At 35.9% G+C, this 23490-nt stretch overlaps 1 protein-coding gene across 1 annotated transcript in view; it reads right to left on the minus strand.

Annotated features, from left to right (window-relative positions):
- Positions 1–23490, minus strand: part of USH2A (usherin) — a 372599-nt gene that overhangs the window by 316205 nt on the left and 32904 nt on the right. Inside the window, exons 6-11 of the mRNA XM_063391039.1 lie at positions 21087–21381; positions 19615–19799; positions 16327–16548; positions 14930–15023; positions 7860–8055; positions 6945–7075 (exon numbers count right to left, since the gene is read on the minus strand). Coding sequence (XP_063247109.1) covers positions 6945–7075; positions 7860–8055; positions 14930–15023; positions 16327–16548; positions 19615–19799; positions 21087–21381 — 1123 coding nt within the window. The remainder of the gene's footprint in view (positions 1–6944; positions 7076–7859; positions 8056–14929; positions 15024–16326; positions 16549–19614; positions 19800–21086; positions 21382–23490) is intronic.

Here is a 23490-nt window from a genome sequence, read left to right on the forward strand (position 1 = left end):
ACAAAATATAACATTACTGAAATACTTAATAATTGCTTAAATCAACACCAGTAAAAGAGGAATAAAATTACATCAATCTCCTTAAAAGGCTGTAAGAAAGTTTCTGAGAGCTACATTCTAGAAGGCTTTTTTGTATTATTATTCTACAATCTATTAGAAATTAAAATGATATCTTGGAAGATTGGTACTTTTTCCCAAAGGAAAATCATGCTACACGATACTACTGCATCTCTTTAAGTCAGCAACATCTTAAGATATCACATACACTGAACCAAATGGATGATCAAAAAGTCAAATTAATTTCTACATCAAGAAGTACAAACTTAATGCTTGGGGAAAACCAACACTGACTATAGGTAGGCAGTGATACATCCAAAATTAGCTATTATCACTCAAGAAAAAAGCTGTTAAAGCTGCTCCATTTCCCCTACAAATCATTTGGAAGATCTGAAGCAGTTAAAAAGGCAGTAGGAATACTGAGATTATCAAGAAAAGAACCAAAAATTACACAGGAAATCTCACTCTGTCATGAAACTCCATTGTGTGTCAATATTTTACATAATTTGTGTATCTGGTTACCCTCTCTAAAATAAAAGAGGTCACAGAGAGAGTAGAATAAGCAAAGATACAAATGAAAAGAGACTAAAGACTTTACAGTTGGGAAATAAACAATCAAAATGAAGGGAATATGTGGATACAAATCATGTATCTTATAGAATGAATATTCCTTTTTTTCTCAAGTTATAAGATAGAACATCCAAGAAATTCTAAGAAAGTAAACTTAAAGGAATTAATTACTTAAAAATTCAGTTAGATTAATTTCATATGTGGATGCCAAACACGTGACTACTCACACGAAAATGCTGAGTTTAGCTCAGGTAGCCCTAAACCCACAAATAGTTAAAATCTAGAAAAGCACATCATGGCAGGATCATGTTTCTGGTAATCAGAAAATATACTGTGCTAGATTAGTCTCATTTCATACAGCAGAGCTGTTCTGATCCTCAATACCTGGAAGCCCATGGCTAATTGTGAGCAAAGGGTAGGTATTTCCAGATGCCACAAGTGGAATGTAGATTACTCAGTGCTAAAAGAATCAAAGAATACGTGGATCTTCAGCATAATTTTGTCTCAAGCTATTACAGGAAGCAGTAATTTTCATCACATACACTTGCAGAAAATGTACATCCCCAAAATTTGGTAACAAATGGTAAAAAAAATAATGCTTGAAGAATAAATGTAACTCTTCAAATGAGGGAGATATGTCTGGCCAACTAAAAAATTCAAATTTTATCCAGGAACCAGTCAACAAAACCATTTACAGATCTCCCTGTAAAAAGAATATTTAGGCTTAATCTGAGGAGAATTTGATTTAAAAATCAGAAATAGAGAAAAACACTATCTTTAAAATACAGAAATAGGTGTACCACACATTATAACACGGAAATCTACACCAAAATGGGCAGAACAAACCATTTCAATAACTACATAAAAATCCAAGTGAATTACAAAGGAAAGAGGCTATTTTGTTATTATTATTTCTGTAAACGTAGCTTACTCTGGAAACTATGGTATCACTGAAAATATTGGTAGCAATGAATATTTAAAGGTTTTGATAACCAGAATTTCACCAGTTGTTCACTGGAGATATTACTGAAAGTTCCCCCCTTCCCCGATTCAAATGTCATCTGCCATTTAAAGAAAAATTTTTCTATTTTCTATAACCAGTGCTGGCTATAGAAGAGCAGAAAGCAATCTGTGCTCCTCTTACTTATGCCTGAGAAACCTGATTCTGACCCAAACAGTCAGCAGACACAAACAGCCTGTGCATTAACATGACCATCTTGGTACTAAATCACTGATGGAAAATATCTCTCTGGATTGTTCACTCTGAAAATGAACCTGGCCAAGCATTGCTATCAAGTGCTGATGAGCCTTGGGACCTCGTAATTACAATTTTTATTTGATACAGAAAATCACTGATGCTGAGTTCACATGTATCCCTTGTGTCATTTATAATTTACGTACAAAGTACACATTATTCCTATATCCTTGAGGGTAAACAGTTCCAAAAGGTATTCCAGCAACCTTGTCCTGCATAAACCACAACTGCAGACTCGTCCTTAATCAGTAATCCAAGTATTTAATGGTTCTGAATTTTAGGTGTACTGAGCAGTTCACCTGCCTTAGACTCTTGTGATACCACTCTTTAACTGGGGGACACTTTAACACATTACACCTAGAATGACAAATTCACAGTGAAGCCTGTTCAGCAACCCTTCCAATGTCCTGTTACTGGACTGATACATGGACTTGAAAAGAGATTTAAGCACCCAGGACAAAGGGTGACATATTCCAAGGACTTGCCATAATTGTTTGTTAGAGTACAGAAAACTGTTCAGCCATAGCATTCACCTAGTAGATATTCAACATGTACATATCACAGTATGAGAAATATAACGTCTGGCTATTTAAACTCTTGTTGGCAATACATATTCTTATATTATAAGTGCGATTTGGTGAAAAAATAATTTGCCTAAGCCTTTCAGAAAAGTTAAATCAACTCCTTCCCCTTGGATATGCTTGTAATTTCAAATTGCTATTCTTTGGTGTCTGTAATAGAAGCAACATAGTGTCAAAAACATAATCAGAAAGTCTCTCCAATTCCAGACAATAAATGCAAATTTACTAAATAAAACAAATAAAGCTTACACTTGTGTCTTTTTCCAAAATTAACTTCTGGTTTTGAAGCCCAAAACATCTGACAAAAATAACATTTTATAATTGGCCAAGTCATTACTAATTTCTGTTATTTACTCTGTACCACAGCAGAAGCACCTTCCCTTGACCCACTGCAAGTTTCAGGGCATTGCAAGACTCAGGGGTATATTTAGGTCTGGCATGAAATTCTTTCTGTTCATCCTGCCACCACCAATTTTGTAATTGATTGGTACCAGTCTCAACACTCTGCCTTTCTGATCTAAATGCTAATCATATATTTCTCACTAACTTTTCACTGGATGCAAATCTGGCAAGGACCCCAGCATCCAGTTGTCTGCAGTCTCAGGAAGGGGGGAGCAAGCGGGTTGAGGTTTTTTATTTTTTCCTTTTCTCCAGTTTAGGAAATGAGAATGGTACTGTGCTGGCTCACACACATAGGTTAATGGTCTGACACCAAATACCTGAGAGTATTTTCAGGATGTCAGTTTGGGAACTGAAAATTGAATAAGCAGCAATAATGAAGTTCCTTTGCACTCCCCTGATATCTCGTCATCACATATGATGACTTTCAAAAGTCAGTAGCTTTCTACTACTTTTGCTCAAAACATAAAATGAGGCATTTACCCTCTGCCCACAACAATCCAAGGGGTGGGAATGGATCAAATCCCACAAATAAACTCTCACAGAAAACCACCATTTCCACTTTCTAAAATCCATTCAAAATAAAGCCATAGGATTAATGAACATAAAAAAGCTCATTTTCCCTCATTTTAGCAATAAGGTTAAAGGACTCCCATTAACAGAAACTCAGGATGCAGAATACACACAGTGTCTGATAACTCGATTTTTTATGGATTCCACTATGCACAATATTTTTCATTGCCACATTTGCATTCTTTACATTCTTTATTCTTTTTGGTGTGTCTGTTGACTCAAATCCCCTTAATTAACTGCTTTAACCTATGTTCTTTCTCTTGCAACACATATTCCATTTATTTATTGTCAATCACAATAAATGGGTTGAAATCTGTGCAGATGGATAAGTGAAAACGGAAATGCTCATTCTAAATTTAGACAAAAGAATTAACTCAGAAGTGAAAATAAAAATAGAAATACTATTTTCATTTTGTGCATATATATATAATGTTTAAAAAAATATTCAGGGAGTGTGCAGAAAGGTGAAATCTGAAGTCTGTTCAGATAGTTACTCAGTAGCACTGGAATCTGCTTTCATGTGACTCTTCAGAGAAAACAGTAACTAACATTTTTGTTCATCTTCTTGCCTTAGAGTTTTCTTGTAAAATGAGACAATACAGTGCCACCTTGACAGAAGAAAATTAAGCCTTTGCAATTCTGAACTATATCCTCTGCAGTAAACTACAGCTTCCTCACAACAACAAGTTCATGATACATATTTATTTGACTGTTAAGGGTGAATTTTTAAAAATCAGCAAAAGCTGACTAAAGAAAGATATCTAAATTCACTGAGACCAAAATGTTACTTCCAAAGACTAGGTAAAGGCAATAGCAGCACTTTCAGGTCTGCCTAAAAACAAATGTCCAGGAAAAGAGTGTTTTTTTCCCCCAGCATTATATATGACTTACTGAAACAGAATCACAAAAGGACTACAAGCTGCCATGCCTGATAGAATATGTAAGCATTTGCAGAGCAGTCTGGGTAAAAAGCAGCATAGGAAAATGAGCAAAGGATTTTGGTATGAGGGCTAGAAAACATTTATCTCCAACTAGAGCAAGAAAGATCACGTCAGCAGTATTCTGGTAGAACTTTCTCATGTGTGAATGGTTAGGGAGAGAGGAGGAAGGCAGCCAATTCTTTTACTCTCCTAAGACACAAGCACCCCTAACAGTTCATCTGGACTTTCTGATTGTTTGAAATATTTCACGACAAATACTCACAAAGACAATGCAACCATCTTTTCTAAAATGACTAAATAACAATAACCAGCACAGAAGTGGACAAATTTTATCAGGCTGCAGCAATTCTCAGTTGTACTCAGCAGTCACAAAAGAAAACCTCACTCTTCAAAAATACCTAACAAATTGCTAGTGGATGCACTGCTACACCACCCATCTAAAATTCCGCCAGTAAGCCATAAAAATCATAATTTTCAAGTTTTACTCTGTTAGTTTGCACTTTAAAATACAAAGGAAGTTTCATAGTGATCTGTAAGCGGACAGGATCTTCAGATGTACGAGAAGTGAGAAACACTGCAAGGAGAAATTGTCCATACCTAAATGCATTTCCCACTAAGGGTCAAATGTGATAAGCAACAGAAGCATAAAGTTTTCATGATTAGTCCAAAGAACTGAGATGGGTGCAACTGTGTTGCAGTCAGCTCTTCTACACATCTTGCAAACTATCAGCATGAATAATACCTCCTTTGATGAGTGAATGTTCTGTGTGATTCAATAGATTAGACTGTTTTGTGATTCAGCAGGTTCATTTTAGAACTCTGTACCTCTTGGAACTTAGTGGCTAAAGTGGCACTTTGCAAAAAGAAAAAATGTTGATGATCTGAAGAAAGTGATGAGTTATGCACTAAAGTGTGTTCTGCCCCATTTTTGGCAAATTTCCTTGAAAATTATCAATGTGATGTGGTAATTAATTTTCATGAGTAGGGTCCTTATTCCTTATGATTCCATCTTCCACAGGTCAAATTTGGAAACACTTCCTCCAATGATGCCTTTCTATTTCATGTAATTCATTTCAGCCTTTAGTCCCCAGCCTTATTAATCTATTCTTTAATACCTCTCAATCATTTCTCCCTGCTCTGCTTCTACTGCAGCAATTGATGCTTTATTGAGCAATACACTCTCCCCCATTTTTCCCATTTTATCTCCCCGTTCATACTTTCATAGTCAGGCATCATCAACATTCTTGTGCATTTAAGTATAAAGCACTGATCTCTGTAAACTATTGTTCCTCTGATTATTAATCACAGTTAAAGCTGATTTAGGTTAACATTTCACCACAAACCCTGGATACATAAATTAACTTTTTTTTTCATTCCTCCCCTGTCTTGAAAAACAGTCCTAACATGATACCGGTGTTTTGCAAGCTTTTTATTTTTTTTGTCCACATCTGTGCTATTGGCAGCATACATTACTTCAGAAGACTGAAAATTATAAAATAATTTCTCTTTGTAATACAGCAGACTATTTTAAAAAACATCTTTTGCTAAATTTGCTTGTCACACAGAATATGTGCATGAGGCCTGTGAGGTGCACTGAGTCAAACTTGGCACGTATCTGTACCTCTGTGATAGTAACTGAGGATGAAAATACAGTAGAATCCACAAGAGTTCACTGTTAAATAAAATTCAATGACAACAGATATATGATGAAAAAGGCCAGAGATTACTTTATGAATAGAAGTGTTGAAAAAAGAAGAGATAGGAAAAGTGGCAACAAGCTGAAGAAGTTCTATCACATTTATCTGCAGAATAAGTTCTAACTTTAAAATAAATTTCAAAACAATTATTTCTTCCCTATTCATAACAAAATTTAGATTTTGGCAATGGACAGGACACAAGTGAATAGAACACAAACCAGAATATATGTTTAGTATATGTTCAAGATTTTAATCATTTTTCCTGGGTTTTTTCCAACATTCATGTTTTAAAAGTTACAGATAGATTTATTATTGGACTAGACAGCTTGCATGACAATGAGGTCCATTGGCTTTAAAAGCATAGCTGATGGTGTTCTCTTTTCAGCATCACTTTGTGGGTTTCTTTTATTTTTAATGGACTTTATAAATTAAAAGGGAGATCAATCTCTGTCTTATTATATGGAAAAGTAGCTTAATTTTAGTTCAATTTCAGGCTCAGCTTATTGCATGAATTTTCAAAACCTTTTAGTAACTTTAAAACAGTACCAATGCCTTCAAAAACACTCAAAACCTAGATGTTTTAACATTACTGAGTGCAGAGGTAGCATCTCAAAACGATATTCACACAGCATCTTTTGTGTCTGCTGCTGATCTAGATGAGTAACTCTTCAGCACTGCATCTCAAATTCCTCTCTGCTTTCTCAGCTTTCAGATGCCTGATGTAAGTCAATTATCATTTCAAAAAGGCTGAACTTAAGCTATTGTTTTTTTAATAGACTAGTTATCATCTGAATATACTTTGTAAAGTCTTATGGCTGTCTACCCAGCTGATTGAATCATTTTCTCCTTTTCCACTCTTGAGGCTACTTACATTCTCACACTCGAGGCTCTTATTTTTGGTGCCTGTTGCATTACAGTCGCAGGGTTTGCAAACATCAATGGCTGAAAGATCTGCACCTGCTTGTCTGTAATGGAAATCCTTGCACAGCTCACAGTTCCTTCCTGCACGAAAGAAAGGTTATGCATTATGGCTTCCAATTCATTAAAATTAGCTGTATAATTCAAAATTAAAGACTATTCCTTTGAGAGAATTCTATAATTTTCAGGACGTCCATTTTAATGCACCTTTCATCTCTACCTGCCAATTTAGTGATCCAGAGCATATGAAACAATGAACCTGTTACAAACTATGTTTTACTCCATTAAACTTCCATCTGTTATATAATACCACACTTATATAAAAGCTGTGCCATGCAAATGCCTATACATTTTTTTTGGAAAAATTGAACCTGAAACTTTTCTTTTTTTATCTTTACTAGATAAAGTCAAAAATACTGAAATAGAGGAGAGTTTTTTTAGGAAGTAATCAAATTTACTACCTACATTGAAAGAGATTTTTTAGTAAGCAAGAAACTGACATGAGAGCAAAATTTGACAACCTTTTTAGATGTTGTCTGTTACACTGACAATGAGAATATATTTTAGATTTAAATGCTCTAGCAGATGTAATTGGAATAGCTTTGAAACCATATATTTTAATTTTATTATTTTAATGTGTTTTGCATGAAAGTTTTTATACAAGATTGGGTTACATTTTACAGTATTTTTCCCATGGCTTAAGAGTTGACACCGCTGTTGTAACTGCACTATCTGTGTAGTTTAAAAACACATATACATATATAAATTCTCATTGGACTGTCAGCCATTGAGCAGTACTAATTTCAGCTGACACAAGGCTTAGTCGAACAGGAACTGTAAGATAACCAGTCCGTTCTCTGTGACTTACCAGCTGTTTTGTGCTGACAGTTATCACACACTCCGCCGCCGCCCCGGTGGTGTTCCTGAGGAAAAGGATCCATCGCTAAGTCGTAGTGGCAGCTTTCTGCATGGCCATAACACTGACACGGTTTGCAACCGTAGGCATGGACTTGGTCCCCTGGACGAAAAGGCTTGTCATTGTACAATGGCAAACAGCGATCACACTGGAATGAATCAGAGACAAAAGAAAATGCTGCTTCTTAGACAGGAATATTTCTTCGCTTCACAAATTTACTATTATAGCCCCTATGTTCATTTTTTTCCTATGTGTTTTCCCCAATTTAAATGTTAATAATAGTGGGCTTAGACAAAAAATGAGAAAGCACAAAGGGAAATAACAAATGCAACATTTTAATTATTATTTTAACCTTTTTAGGTCACTTTAAAAACAGAGTAAAACCAAGGAAGGTGGGCAGAAGAACAATGTTTTAAGAATTTAGATACTCAACACAGGCTAATGTCCTGAGATTCCAATTCACTTAAACCTTTAAAGATGCAAAATGGTGTTTGCTATGCTTATGGCACAGAAGACATTCACCTAATCCATCCAATTGGATGCATTTTAAACAATGTCACTTCTTGTCTGTTCTATACATTATAACATTATAACTGTAGTTTGGGACACTACTATTTGACCTTGTGAATGAAACAAAAGAAACAAAATACATTGCAATCATAATTTCAGAAGGAATTTAAAAGCTTTAAAATAAGTTACTTCCGTTAAGTATTTGGGCAACTATTTTCTTTTTTGGATATCTTCCTTCTTAATCTTGAGAAGCATGCTCATCTTTCTTCATGGTTGTTATTCCAAGCATCATTACAATTATTTGCTATTTTTAGTATGTCTATATCACCTAAACAGTGAAAACTAGGAAACTGTATTGAAGTTTATAAACTGTTTCACTCACAGCTGTTGCTGGGAAAACATCATCTGTGTGTAAAAGAATCTGCATTAAAAACCACAAGCTTAAGAGTCTAAGAATGGCAGACCAAGTCATAAATTATAACAAAAGTCACTTGAGAGAGAAAATGAAATCACAAGAATTTATCTATTGAAATTTAGTTTTAATATACTACATAAAAAGTAACTAATAAGATAGCAATAATAACTGCACCTTTTTCTAATCTATTAAAAACAAACCAAAAACTCACAATATCACCACACTGAAAGAAAAAAGCAATTTCCAGGATGAAAATTATCAGGATTTCAGTTGAGACCTTGAATTCTGGCCCTTGTTTATCAGAGCAATCGCTGCCTAATTGGGATTATCTCACCTTAAGTGCACTAAGGGCAACACCTTGACCATAACTCTTCAGAAGGTGTACATCTCTAATTTATTCAATTCCCTCATTTACATTCCTGTCCCCTCTCTCTCCACATTGAGAAAAATCAGCATTACACAACACTACACAGCACCCAACAACATGAGACAAGAGGGTTCATTCAGGCACGGCACAACCTGGGAAACACAACAAAGAAACAAGCTACCAGCCAAACTATCCAGCTCATGCAGCTCCCTCCTCCCAGCATGCCTATGGAAATATGTCCTCCTTGAAAGAAAGCAGTGCAGGAATAGCTACCAACCTGCCAGCCCTGAGTTTCCATTTGTGCATGGCCAGCCACACAGCAGCTGAAAGCATTCATCATCTCATTTCAGATTTAATCTTGGATCAGTTACTTATGCACACCTGTGCTTGCACCTATTGTTAAATGACACACAGGCACGAAGGCATATGAGAGAAAAAGATGACATCTGATTACATAGCAAGGAGCCTCTTTGAAACATATCTTGTTCTGTGACTTTTAAAACTTTGACAAAACTTTTAAGAATCATAGAATTACTAAGTTTGGAAAAGACCTTTTAGATCATCAAGTTCAACTATTAACCCAACACTGCCAGGTTCACCACTAAACCATGTCTCTGAAAGCCACATATACTCGCTTTTAAAGATTTCCAGGGACAGTGATTCCATCACTTTCCCTAGGTAGCCTGCTCCAATCCCTAGCAACCTTTTCACTGAAAATTTTTTTCTTATATCCAATCTCAACTTTCTATAGCCCAACTTGAGATTATTTCCTCTTGTTCTATCACTTGTTACCTAGGAGAAGATTGACCCCTCCTATCTACAACCTTCTTGGCAAAAAAAGCAGTCATTCCGAAGTTGGCAATGAGTGTGAAACATTTGTTTTTCTTGCAATTGTCACACCTGCCTGCAATAAAAATAGGCACTGGATCCCCATGTCATCCTGCTGTTTGTCACACCTTTATTAGGTTAAGAATTGCATTTAACTTCCAGACCTCCAGAGCTGAAATTTCATGTTTGGTAGCACTATGATGTGCATGTTGTCACCTTCAGGTCTTCATTCACCAAATCCTGGCCCTACATTTCTCCAAAACATAGTAGTTGAGAATTACAAATTGAGAGATTTGGGGTTTGGTTCTTGACTACCACATGTAAAATGGGTAGGTACCTTTCCAAAAAGCTCATGGCAAGGTCTAGAAGTGGATTTACAAAGGATGTTAATGCTTAACAAAACCAACATTTCTCTCTAACTATGACACCCAGAAACATGCAGATGTCCTTATTCTCAGTTACATCAAGGCCCTCCAGAAAATATGTTATATATGGTTTTCCCTATGGCTAATAACAAACATGCCTTCTTGATATATCGTATCTGAACTTCTCACCATCTGTGGAAAGTTTCCTGAGAAAACATCACATGGAGCCAGGTGGCCAAAATACCAAGCCTAACTTGGCACAATTCATTAGTCTAAAACCATGATTAACTGATTTCCAATAATAAATTCAAAAATTTTTTTACTAAAATTATTATTAAAAATGTAACTTCAAGGTTCCAGGACCCAGCATAACTTACGGAAAGATCACTCAGTGACATGAACCTAAGCCTTTACGTACCAAGTTCATTTTTATGCCCTAAGAATTCTGAGGACAGTGCCTCTGAAGAAAGTCAACAAAAATCAAAAAAACCCAGCAACAGTAATAAATATCCAATAGTAACAATATTCAGACAGCAACGGTAATAATATTTTAAAACGTGCAGTAAGTTATGACTAACTAGAACATTCTATTCCAACATTTTTTAAATATCCTGCTGCTTGCCTCTCAGTGGCATTTATATATATTTATATATATTTATATATATATATGATTTTATGTGGAATTAATTCCTTTTTTCCTTTTTGTAACCTATATAGGAGTTTGCAGTCCACTCTGAAAGTTCAGTGGCAATAAACAGTGTATATATACACCCATAATACTTACACATATGCTTCTGTAATACACATTATCAAAAGTACACAATTTAAAAACCTGATGAAGTGGCACCGAGGTTAGAATGCCACCTTCTCAGGCATTTTGAAATGCTGACTTGCTTTTGAAAAGCTCCATTATGTATAGCACCCGTATTTATTTATGCTGCCCTGTAAGTATTGACTATAATGGGATAATTAATCATACACAATTTTGTTCCTTCCTATCAGATCCTCTTCTGTATCCACCCACTATGCTTCCACTCCATTTTGTTTCCTTAGCCAAATAAATATGGCTTCTAGGGAATACCTATTCCAGATAGCTTTGCCATGCTCTAAAGACAGTCTTAATTTCCTCATGGCTTTCACCAGCACCCTCACTACAGCATTTGAATATCTACCAAGACTACATCTTGGTAGATACTACATATGAACTACATCTGTCTCTTGAGAACTCCTCAATGATCAAAGAGCTTTTAAACCTAAAAGCCAGGTTTTACTAGGGGAAGAAAAACAAAACCACAACCAAAATTAGAACACTGAGTGACTCCCAGGGACCAAGGAAGACAGAACAGAAATCAAAGGTGTCTTATGGGGTTCCATCCCAATGCTCCATGTACTAAAAAGTGCATTTTTTGCTGGCTTACTGATTTTTGCAAGTGAAAACCTTTTATTATTGAGTGCAATGTAGTTAATATTTACAGCTCCTCATGTACTATTTATGATTAACTGCAACATCTAACATGATATAGATTGACCTTTAACTAAGGTTTACATAGATTGTCCTGTAACAATATAAAAAGTCTTATTTATACAATTCTTGATAAATCAGCTTATGCCATATCCAGTTTTCAGACCTCAGATGTTTAAAACCATTATGGAAAACTCTGAAGACCTGAAGCCTTTACTGCATCCAGTCAATATCTCACTTCCATTCATATCTTCTCAAGCACTTATCAGAATGGTTTTATTTATCTTAAACTTTCTTTTCTATTATGATTTCTATAATTATTCCTGTACATTTTGCCATTACCTTTCTCTATTAGGTTCTGTATGATTGATTTAAAAGAGGCTCTGAGGTTGCAATGTAAGGCTAACTTTGCTTGACTCTCTTGTTCTTTCCACCTCATCATACGACACCTTGGAAAGTTCTTGAACATATTTTTGCTCAAGTCTAAAAAATAATCTTTGCATACAAATGTTACCAAAATCTGGACTCCACTCTCAGTCCCTCTGTTTCCATTTGTAAAAGGCAGAGCTATCTCCCAAAGTTGGACCCAAGGCATTTAGAGAGCAATTTGTAAATGATGGAGCTGAAAATATTTTTCATAAAATGAGACAAGCTTTGTGAGGATTAATTTCTTTTTTTTCCATAATCTGGCCCCTCAATATCTCCAAATAATTCTTAAGCAACCCCTTCTTCCCATCATCTCAGATTTCATAGCAATATATTTCATCATCATTCTTCACCAAAATGGAACTCAGGAAAAAAAATTGATTTGGTATGTCAGGTTTCATAACAAGGTGATGTAAATACCTAAACTAAGATTTCTATTTGTAATAGTTATGCAGATTTTCCTTTTCTGGTATTACTTTACTGCCCAACAGCTAGCCAGATGTATATGCCAGATAAATTCAAGATCGTAATTTTAGCTGTAGTAAGTGTAAATCTGACAAGGACACATTCTGCCATGTGTAAAAAGCTTTTCAAGGATCTCCAATTTCTTGGACAAAATATTGAAAAAACCCACTCTAAATCAAAAAACTTTCTTATAGCCCTCAGTTGTAATGACTTGCTCACTGCTAGCACAGAACTGAAGTTAAAAAAAGACTGCTTGCTGATAGTACTACTTCTTTTCAAAAATATTTTCTTTTTCTCTACCAAAAAAGTTACATTTGCAAACTTGCTTCATCAAATGCTTACTTAAACCAAAAACTAAAAAAAAAGTAAAAAAAAAAAAAAAAAAAAAAAAAAAAGAGATATTTATTTTTACAGTTCTTAATTCACTAGGGTGGGAGCCAAAGAAACAGGTATAAATCTATAAGACAGAGTTTTATCAGGATGGATTTTTGTTTGCTTTTAAGGGTAAGCCTTACCAAAAAAACAAAACAAAAATAAATCTTTAAGCTGTTTGGAATCCATGTAAATATTTGATAAAATTCAAAGTAGTGATATATTTCAAAATATTAATTCTATTTTATTACCACTGATATTTTATTTCATATTTAATAGATACTGACATGGTTATTAAAGAACAAGAAAAATAATTAAACAACACCCTTACTGTACTCAGAATTGATATAGTTAATTCAAGCACTTCAATTATAGTTACATTGCATATATGCCAAATCAAAGATGTGACACTCAGTGGAGCAACCCATTAACATTGACAGGAAATATCTGATAAGGCAGATACATCATTAAAATGTATTTGGTTTGTTTTCACAAGGTAGCATAAGTCTTGCAAGAGTGCTTGGTGAACTTCCAGATCTTATTAAATATTTATAATTAATCCTTACAAAGTAACATTTCACAATGTGTGTTCTAATTAAAGGGACAGTGTCTGCTTGAATTTTTTTTCTCATCTGATCCATCTAAAAACTTGAAATTTCTGTTCAAGTCCCATTTAGACTGTAGATCCTACTCTTCTGCTTAAGAAGTGAGAAAATTTAGATCCCCCATGAAATTTTATAAAGATCTTTCACACAATCATGAATATTGTATCAAATGCTCTGAAGTTACCTCTCCTCACTCTGTTCCAGCAAGCACAGACTGCTTGGGTTTTTTTTTTTTTGATGTGTGATTAGTCTCCTCTTTGCTACTGCTGTTGCTATTCCACATAGCCCCTTCCTAATTTTTGGAAAAGCTATTTCCAAAAGGCATAAATGTAGCAAGGAATACAACACATACTCACAGTGGAAATCTAACACTCAGTGAGATTGAGATTCATTCCTTTGATGTAGCTCATTCTTACTTCACCTCAACTTCTTTTCCTTTTTTTTTTCCTCTCTTTTGAGATAAATAATTAATCTAAGGAATCTTTTCTTAGAGCAAGTTATTTTTACTCATACACCATGGTTCTGCTTTTCTTATGTTGTATGCAAACATCTTCCAAGAAAACCAAAGGCTGCATGAAATAAGTGAAAAGTGGTACCATTGAGCTCTCCTCTACATATTTATCTAGAATTCCATGACTTACAGTAATCAACCCCATTTTGGTTCTTCCATAGTCAAGAATTTTATAATCATAAATGATATAATTTTGCATTTATGGTGCTTTGAATTGCATTATGGACAACCTGAACTGTTTCTTCTCAAATGAAACTAAATTGGAAGCTGAAATCCAGGACTTTGCCTACTGCATTCCACTAACTGAATGAGTCTTGAGTCCGCAGGAGCAGACTAAAATTACCATGGAGTAGCACATTCCCCCTACAGGACTCTTGCTATTTGCTACAGCAGGCAGAGACAACCTTTATTAGATGCTCACAGTCTCATGTCAGGTTTTAATCTAATGTTTGAAAATGGCATAATCTCTAACAAGAAATCAAATCCCTGAACACAACACTCCTGATGAGCTGTGGTGGAATGACTTTTGGTGAGGCTGGTGAGTGGAATACATCTGATACAAACCTGCTACTGAAAGTTTCCCTCTGAAAGACAGGCCTACACTAACACACACATCATACACACTCTTTCCCAGGACTGAAATCCCAGTGCTGAGGCTGTTCATAGGTGCCACAGACAGACGAAGGTGAGACTCACATTATTTCCTTCTGTATAGCTTTCCTTGACACACAGGCACCTGTATGGTTTCATTGCTGTGTCACAATCATCAGCATGGCCATGGCAATTACACCTGAAAGAACAATAGGTGGTGTCAAAAGTTAAAACGTGAAAACACATCTGTGCAAAAATATGTTACACAGTCACAGAGTCAATTTTGTGCACTACATAGTCTGGTTCTTTATTAAGAAGAAATAGGTGTTGCCAAAGAGAATGTTCTCAGGTGCAGTAAACTACAAAATACTACTTCACTCAATATATTTTTAAGCATTAACAATTGTTTTTCAAGAAAATGAAAACCAGCAAGTAGTAGAGCTACTCTTGCTTTATATGATATGCACTGAAAACTGTATTTCAGTATGTACCATTAATCTGTAAAATTTTATTACATAAATTTCAATTATTAATACTAAAATTCCAGTGCAGCTCTAGTTTTTCAAGAAATCTTAACCATATCAGGAATAATATTGAAGTTTAATAAATTTTATCTCCATTAAAATGACCATTTCTTACTAAAATAAAATCTGTATAGGGTCTTAATTAATAGTCAATAACCATATGACTCTACCTGAAGGGCTGCTCTTCTGGAGGCATGGCATAGCTTTCCAAACTACAGCTGAAATTGTTTTACTATTACATCATCACCAAGATAAAGCTGCTTTAGTAAATACATTATCATAATACATCTAAATCAATAATCAAAATATATTAACAGGATAGAAAAAATTAAAGTAAACATGACTTCTAACAGGGTGCTTTCTCTCAAAATGAGAATTACCAAAATAATTTCAGGAATAATAATACTTACAAATCTGCACCATATGCTTCTTGGAAACTATTTCATTGCCAAATTTGCATATTATTTACAGGGCATAATTAGTCCTTTCACAAGACAGCACACTTATCATGTACAATAAAGTTGTCAGTCACAGATAATGCAACAGTTTTACTGACAGCTACCCAATTTTGAAAGGAAATCTCCAACTAAAACAAAGAATGGGCTCTGCATTGACTGTTAAAACTGTCACGTCTGGGAATCTATAGCTTGGAAGAGTTACTGAAATAAAGCACAAGCCATTGTTTCAGTCATGAGGCTTTCCTTAGAGACATTGGTAATTCCAAGGAAAGGATTGTTTTTGACAGATTTGTGTAATAAGAATAATTAATTGTAAAATAAAATGTGAGCAAACAGTTTTACAAAACAGTACACCAATCATTTCCAACTTGATACACTGTTTCAGACCAAATTCCTTTCTCAATCATACATGTAAAAGCGAAACAAGCTGATCAAATTTTAGGCAGGTCCTTATATACTGTGCACAGCTGTAACAGTCAGAGACTTATGCTGGATGTGGGAAGAGGCATGTAACACTTACCTTCCACTGACTGTAACTTCATTGACTCCATAGTACCTATGCCTAAAATTTACCCAAGGTTCATTAGTGTGATACTGGCCACGGAGATGAATCCTCACTTGTGTAGCTTTAACAAATTCTTGAAGAGATGGAGTATTATAAAAATCATTGTAACCAGGTCGGTGATTTGGTTCCGGTGTAAGAACACTGAAAGTTAGATTACCACGAGAATACGGTGTAAAGCTGTTTAAATAGAAAGGAAAACAAATCAAACTCCAAATATTACATAATTTACAGATTCTAGCCCCTAACATACTGTTACTCAGAGAGCATCTCAACTCTAAATGTGGTTTCATGCTTTCTGGGTAAAAATTTTATGTCAGTGGATTCCCAGTCACCAGAATTCAAGAAGGGGAAAAGAAATGTCTGCTATATGTATATTTTGCCCTAAACTATCATGCTGTTCTCCAGACCCAAAGCTTCCAATTAAAATAAAGCCTTTAGCAGGCAGCTTCAAAATATGACTAAAGTGTGACTGATACAGTGTCATCTGCACATATTTTTAAAGTTTTACACACTGTCCTTGAGAAACACAAACTAGGCTTGAGCCACATCAGGAAGTCATTCAGATGACTAACACAATAATAAATAGGCTTAAATTGTTAGTAATATACCTGCTAAACACATATCAAAACCATACAGAAACAATTGTTATATTTTGAATTCCAGCTATTGTTATCTTTTGATTCCAAATCATCTGCTCATCTGAGTTAAAAACACATACCACCTTACAGTAAGTGAAGTGTAAGATAATTTAATGGAAAGCAGTAAGATTGAGAGTAAAGCTGCATATTTAAGCCCAGGAAGGGGAAGGACAGTCCTGAGAATTCAAGTAAATCTGAGTAAACAAGTAGATATAAACTGCACATTTCCACAGCTTGGTATGAATCATGTCATGTTGGTCTATGTACTAGGCAGAGTTTAGCCTCTGGAAGAGAAAAGAATGTCTGCTTATTTGCACACCTACATGGGATCATTAAAAATAGGTATGCCACATTATCACCTGGCACCTGACATGCAACATTCAAAAATGTCACTTCAAAATATGTCAGTTTTTTAAAAATGAGATTTCTAGTTAGGCTAGGTCTGCTGAGTCAAGCTCTTCTGTCTTCACAAAGGATCTCTGAATTTCCTGTGCTCCTAATACAGGTCAGTGCTTCCCAGAAATCTCAGTGGAATATATCTGTTTCTTTGGGTGATTATGTCTTCTCTTTCCTTCCACAGAAAACTAAACAAAGTATATTTCTTCCATGGCGTATAGAACTGTAATGGAAATGCTTAGACAGGTACAAATGGGAGATAAACAACACCATGTTGATATGGAAGCATCAGAAGGAACAGCAGAAAGACTGTAAGGCTGATGGCAACTAGATAAGCAGGTCATCAAGATTTTAGGGCAACTATGTGCAGTTTCTCAGGAAAACAGGAAAACAAAGGAGATTCTAAAATAAGGGTCAGCCAATATTCAGACTAAGCAAAAATTCAAGCCTCTGATAAAGGGGATAAAGGACATGAGCAACTCCTAACTTACATAAGTAGTACAGGATGGAGAAACAAAAACCTTAATCACTTTCATTTCCTAAAGGACACAAAAAAGAGTCCATTTAGTACTAGCATGTGATCACCAAAACAAGAGCCATCAAGTTATGGTAAGGTCATTTCTCTTCCATGTAAACCCAGGGAGATCTGGATAGGCCACCAGGACACAAGGACACTGGTGGCTAAATCCTGGAAAGAAAACCTGGACATGTCTTGGTAGTTACAAGTTTGTGGGTATGAGAGAAAGAGAGAGAAACAAGTTTTGTTTTACAATAAAATGCTCCAGGGAACCCTATTACATTGCTGACATAAATTTGAAGCTTTGTTTCAACAGTAACACCTCTTTGAGCACACAGAATATTCACTAATATATGTCTTATCATTTAAAGCTTTCTGTACATCATCTCTACCCAAAACTTATTCATTCGTATCACTTCCTATCATCATTTACATTTTAATTGAAGGGGACAAACTGTGCTGCTCAGAAAACATTTACGGAAACATTCCATATTTAACTCCTCAGTTATTTAAAAAATTATACAAATACATATTTTTGGGCTGAAAGTGGTATTGCACCTCACTTGAGTTATTTATCCAAAAACATTTGTCTTTCTTAAGGTATTTCCTTTCTCCTCTACCCTCTGCTTCAAAGATCAGCAATAAAGCTCAGATTCCTTTGCTGAAAAGTGGTGTAACTCAAATGACCTTATGCTCCTCTCCTCAGAATTCTGAACTCCTGGAGAACAGACAAAGATGCTGACACTTGAAAAGTCTTGGAAAGGTAGCAAAACTGGAAAAAAAAAGCAAAGCAAAGTGCCTACAGCACCTGGTAAGGTATTTTCTCACTGATTTCCAGCCAAGTACTAAACATGCCTAATAGTGACTGGCATCTGAACTCAGGCAAGAGATAATGCAGTTGAATATATGTAGTGGTATAAGTTCAATTATATATGTGTGTGTGTACATACACACATGTGTGTGTAGTAGAGCAAAATATTAACTATTATATATGTTATACACTATATTTATGAAATGTACATTTTATATATTATATAGCTTTAAATTTTCACATGTTAATTGACAATATAAGGGTTTGCAACATATTTTTAAATGGTAATAATCCTTCTTGCCCCTCTTGCCACAGTTTTATATTGCTTCTTGCGTGGAAAGATTCAAAAAAAGAGAAAGTTTCACGACGCCATTTTCAATTCATTTCTTACATGGATTGCACAACACTAGCAGGGTTGAATGACGGGCTTTTGTACATCAGTCTGGCCTCTTTTCTAAGCTTCAGGAAGAGTGGCCCTCCCAGAGGTCAGAAGGTAGACTTTCACATTCACTACAGAGTTTAGAACAAGGTTATATCAGTACCTTCCTTCACTTATCCTCTCAGTGTTCTGCAACTCTATTGACAATAGCCGTCAAAACACTAACACAACATTTTGAAACTCTACCTCAAAAATAACAGGGGAATCAATTGACTCGCACTCATAAATGACTAAAATCTGATAAAAATGACAGAAGACAGGAGGAGACTTTGGCAATCTTGAGGTGAAAGGTCATGTTTAGGATCTTTTATATATTCAGCAGTCCACAACAAATGAGTGTACCAAATTACAAGATTCTATCTCATTGGGACATAGCAATGGATTGTGTCAGGATGTTACCTGGTCAAAGCATCTGTATTATGCAGATAATACCCACTCATACCTATGCATCTGGAGACAGTTGACAGAGTCTGGTTTTTCCAGAGATCCATTGTTCTCCATTTCAAAAATACTGCAATTCCTAGCAAAATATTGCCAGTCTTCCCATTCTAGATCATCTCTTTTTTTTCTTTCAATTTTTATTGCTTCAGGGAGTGGGCTAAAGAACTGTAGTATAATATAGAACACCTACAAGAAGATAACAAATTTATGAACTGATATTAATGGCTAAGTTGTAAAACAATGAGAATTTAAACCTTTTTTTAATGTAACTATACAGTCTGCTTTACCACTCACAGACAGAAGCAGCCATATTTCACCCCACATCTTCCCAACTAAAGCCAAAGTGAACCTTTTTCGTTGAACAAGCTCTTTGATCTCAGACACTGTCACACAACTACTGAACTACTGCATCAGAATTTCACTTTTTCTCAAAGATTATTTGAAAAGGCGCTGCAAAGTCAGGTCCTAGATTTGTTACAACACTGTTATTTTGGTGAAAATGAAAGTTGTAACTTTGTTTATGTTGCCTAAAATTTGATGAGTTGTTTGTCTGATAGCAGGTGTTCTGTTTTGGTTTTTTTTTTTAATTCTCCATGTTTTTTAGCTCAGGATCTCATCAAATACCTGTGTTGTTTCAAAGAACACTTCCCTCAGCATACGGCTTAAGCAGAAGTGTATGTATCAAATAAACAAAAGCCAAGAATTTCACATACATTTGGAATTGATTTTAACTTTTTAATTTTTTAAACCACTAATGTTTACATATGTAGCCAAAGCCTGTCGTCACATTCTTTCCCGATTCACCATTAATTTAAAACAAAATAGGCCAGCAAGAATGAACAGAAATTTGATGAATTCCCTATTGTGAATGCAGCCCCACTTCTGATATGTCCCTCTTTCCACGACATCCTGACATTGTTCAACAGCCTAGTGGAGAGTCAAGAGCAATATGGCCTCTTCAATACCTATGCCTGCTTGTCATTTTTTCCTTTCATATTCCTTAGGAGGCTAATCTATTACCTCTAGAATATCTACAAACAGAAACACCCTCTAATATGTCAATGTGTTTTTGATACATTAAATTTCATTTGCCTACAGTCAGTTTTCTACCATCAAGTATGAAACAAGCACCTTATGTTTTAATAGAAATTAAAATTAAAGTTGAAATTTTAAAAAGTGGAGTTAAAAGACAACAATCAGTTTCTAAATACTGGTGCCTTCACACAGGATACCTACTCTTGTATATCTAGTCTAGATTACTGTTTGTTAAAACAGGCACATCAAAAGAGAATACCAAGAACCATAAGGCATTCTGTTGCCTTTTGCACTGTTATATGCCAATAAAGGAAACTTTCTTCCTGGTCCTCTAAGAATAACATTTTAAAGTATAAGGTCTGAATATCCTCAAAATTGCAAAGCAATCTCTTTTCTTAGTTTTGTTTTAATGAATGGCAAACGGCATCTTCCCATTACCTGATACTGTCCATTTTGTAAATCTATTGTGATTGAAGCACCACGATCCAGACCTGCAGTATTAGCAAACACAGATGAAATCCAGGTGGTCCCAATGTCATTATCATTGATGTAGGAGAGAGGGTGGGCTTCTGCATCCAGCCTCAGCACCCTGTCATTAGTGGTGTCTTCTGCACCATTCGGGATGCAGTACCTCTGTATCAACGGGTGCACGCGGGGATGACTCCCAGGACAGCGGCACTCAGACTGCGTATGAAGATGAGGGAATTTTCCAGAGAATACTTCCAAAATGTCTCTGTGGCAGCAGAGAGAATAGTAATTACATACATGACAAAAAGAACAAATGTCACTTTGTGCATCCAGGCTCACAGATTAAACAAAATTCAGTTTAGATTACAGTAGAAGCCCTAAACTCCTGATTTAAACTCATAAAAATGGGGCACTCAGCTAGGACTGAAGCCTCCCCCCAAGGTCTCTACATTATCAACAATAGCAATAGGCATCTTCAGAAAATATCTGTGAAGAAGCACTCTGGAGCTCCTTTCAATGCTCCACATACATAGAGCTTTTCAGACTCAGGGCACCAAGGGAAATGAGGTCTTTGGTGGGATGTCTAAAGCTAGACAGGATGAATCCAGCCATAAATGTGAGGAGAAAAACTCTTAACATTTTATTGCAGCATCATGTCTGACTCCAGTCAGCAGTCTGGATCCTATTCCTAAACAGCGTCAATAGTGTCAATATATTGCCTGTAACCACAAAAAAGTTCAATGTTTGCACTCAAATCCTCCCAAAGGACCAACTTGAACAATATTACAGAAATATTATAGAACAATATTATAGAAATATTTTCACTTTTAATTAATTTGAATAAAAATGTCCACTTTTCTAACTGCAATCAACATGGTCATGTCAAATCACTGAGATACTTCATTCCCCTCTGACATCAGCAACTGAAATAGATATGAAGGTAGGTACTCAGGCAAACAAGTAGATATATGGATGACATGGGCAGTTCTTTATCTGCTCATTGCTGGTATAAAGGAAGGATTTTGTGAGTCTAGAAGGGATTGAATTTTTATATTTAAACCTTGTTACTTTTCCCATTTTCTTACTTTATCAGTGGGAATATAATTTTGTGTGCTTATTAAGCAAATAAACACTTGCTAGCTGCCACTACAACTTGCACAGAACCCAGAGTTACAGGACTTTTTATGTATCCATAGCTTTAAATTAATTGGTATACAGGCAAGGCTTTCCTTCTCAGTTTATTCCAGACAAACATTTTGGACCAAGTTATTTGTGGATATAAATCCAAATCTAGAAAGACATCAGTAGGTCAAAACAGTCTGTAAAATATCTTAATTTTCAATTGTTAAGCTTTATTCATTTCACTGACCTAAATTGTAGTTCAAAAGATTTGACAAGCATTGCTTTGAGAAATACAACCAACTTGATTTTCATAAAACTTGGAATTCAGATTCACATTAAAACTTCCAGCTCACAGGAGCTCAGTTCATCATAATGTCCCGCAGACAGCTGAGCTCCAAGGAAACTGCTCTACATCTTATTGAAAGACTATCATTAGGTAGCCTGAAGGTCTGCAGTCCTGAGTGTCATTGTGTGCAGCCTCCCCAGAAGCACCACGCAGACAAATAGGACCTGACTACTTCTGGCCAGCCTGAAATGACTGGATTAATCCAGCATGAGCTGGATAGCAAAGGTAACATCTCTTTGTAATGTGTTAGGAAGGCAGGCTGGAGGGCAACAGAAATTGCAGTGGCAACAGTAATTTGGCCTTGGGAGCAGAGGAAGTCAAAGCAATTGCCCAGGGCTCTGTGGGCTAAGTCATTGGTGGCTTATGGTGACAATCTCATCTGGAGAGCAAGGGACAATGGCACCTCGGGGCAGGGGTGTGTGCGTGGGGCGAGCGAGCACCAAGAATACTTGACATGGATACCGTGGGGGGGTGAAACCAGGGGAAGCCAACAGCTAAGCACAGGGAGCCAATCTTCCAGCCACAAAGCCAGCATGCTTATCCCTTGGAATGCCTGTCCTCCTCATTTGCATCACTGGAACCTGAGTGGTCAAAACTGGACTAGTCCGCTGTGCTCCCTTCCTCGCCCTACAGTTTACACGGAGCTCGGAGGAAGCTTAGCAAGTCTTATCCACCAGGACTGAGCTTATCAGCACACACGATTATGACAGAATTGTGATGAGTAGGTAACACCTAGACAGTTTATAAGCATTGAAATCTAGCAACTGGATCTGCTCTCTGCAGAATACATACTAAGGCAGGTTGTAGCAAGGACAACAATAACAAGGAGAGCACATATTTATTACAGAGTTTTGTTTCACTACATGTATACTACACACACCACTACATACATCGAGCCTATTTAAG

The sequence above is a fragment of the Prinia subflava genome, chromosome 2 (genome assembly GCF_021018805.1).
Source record: "Prinia subflava isolate CZ2003 ecotype Zambia chromosome 2, Cam_Psub_1.2, whole genome shotgun sequence".
NCBI classification, from domain to species: domain Eukaryota; kingdom Metazoa; phylum Chordata; class Aves; order Passeriformes; family Cisticolidae; genus Prinia; species Prinia subflava.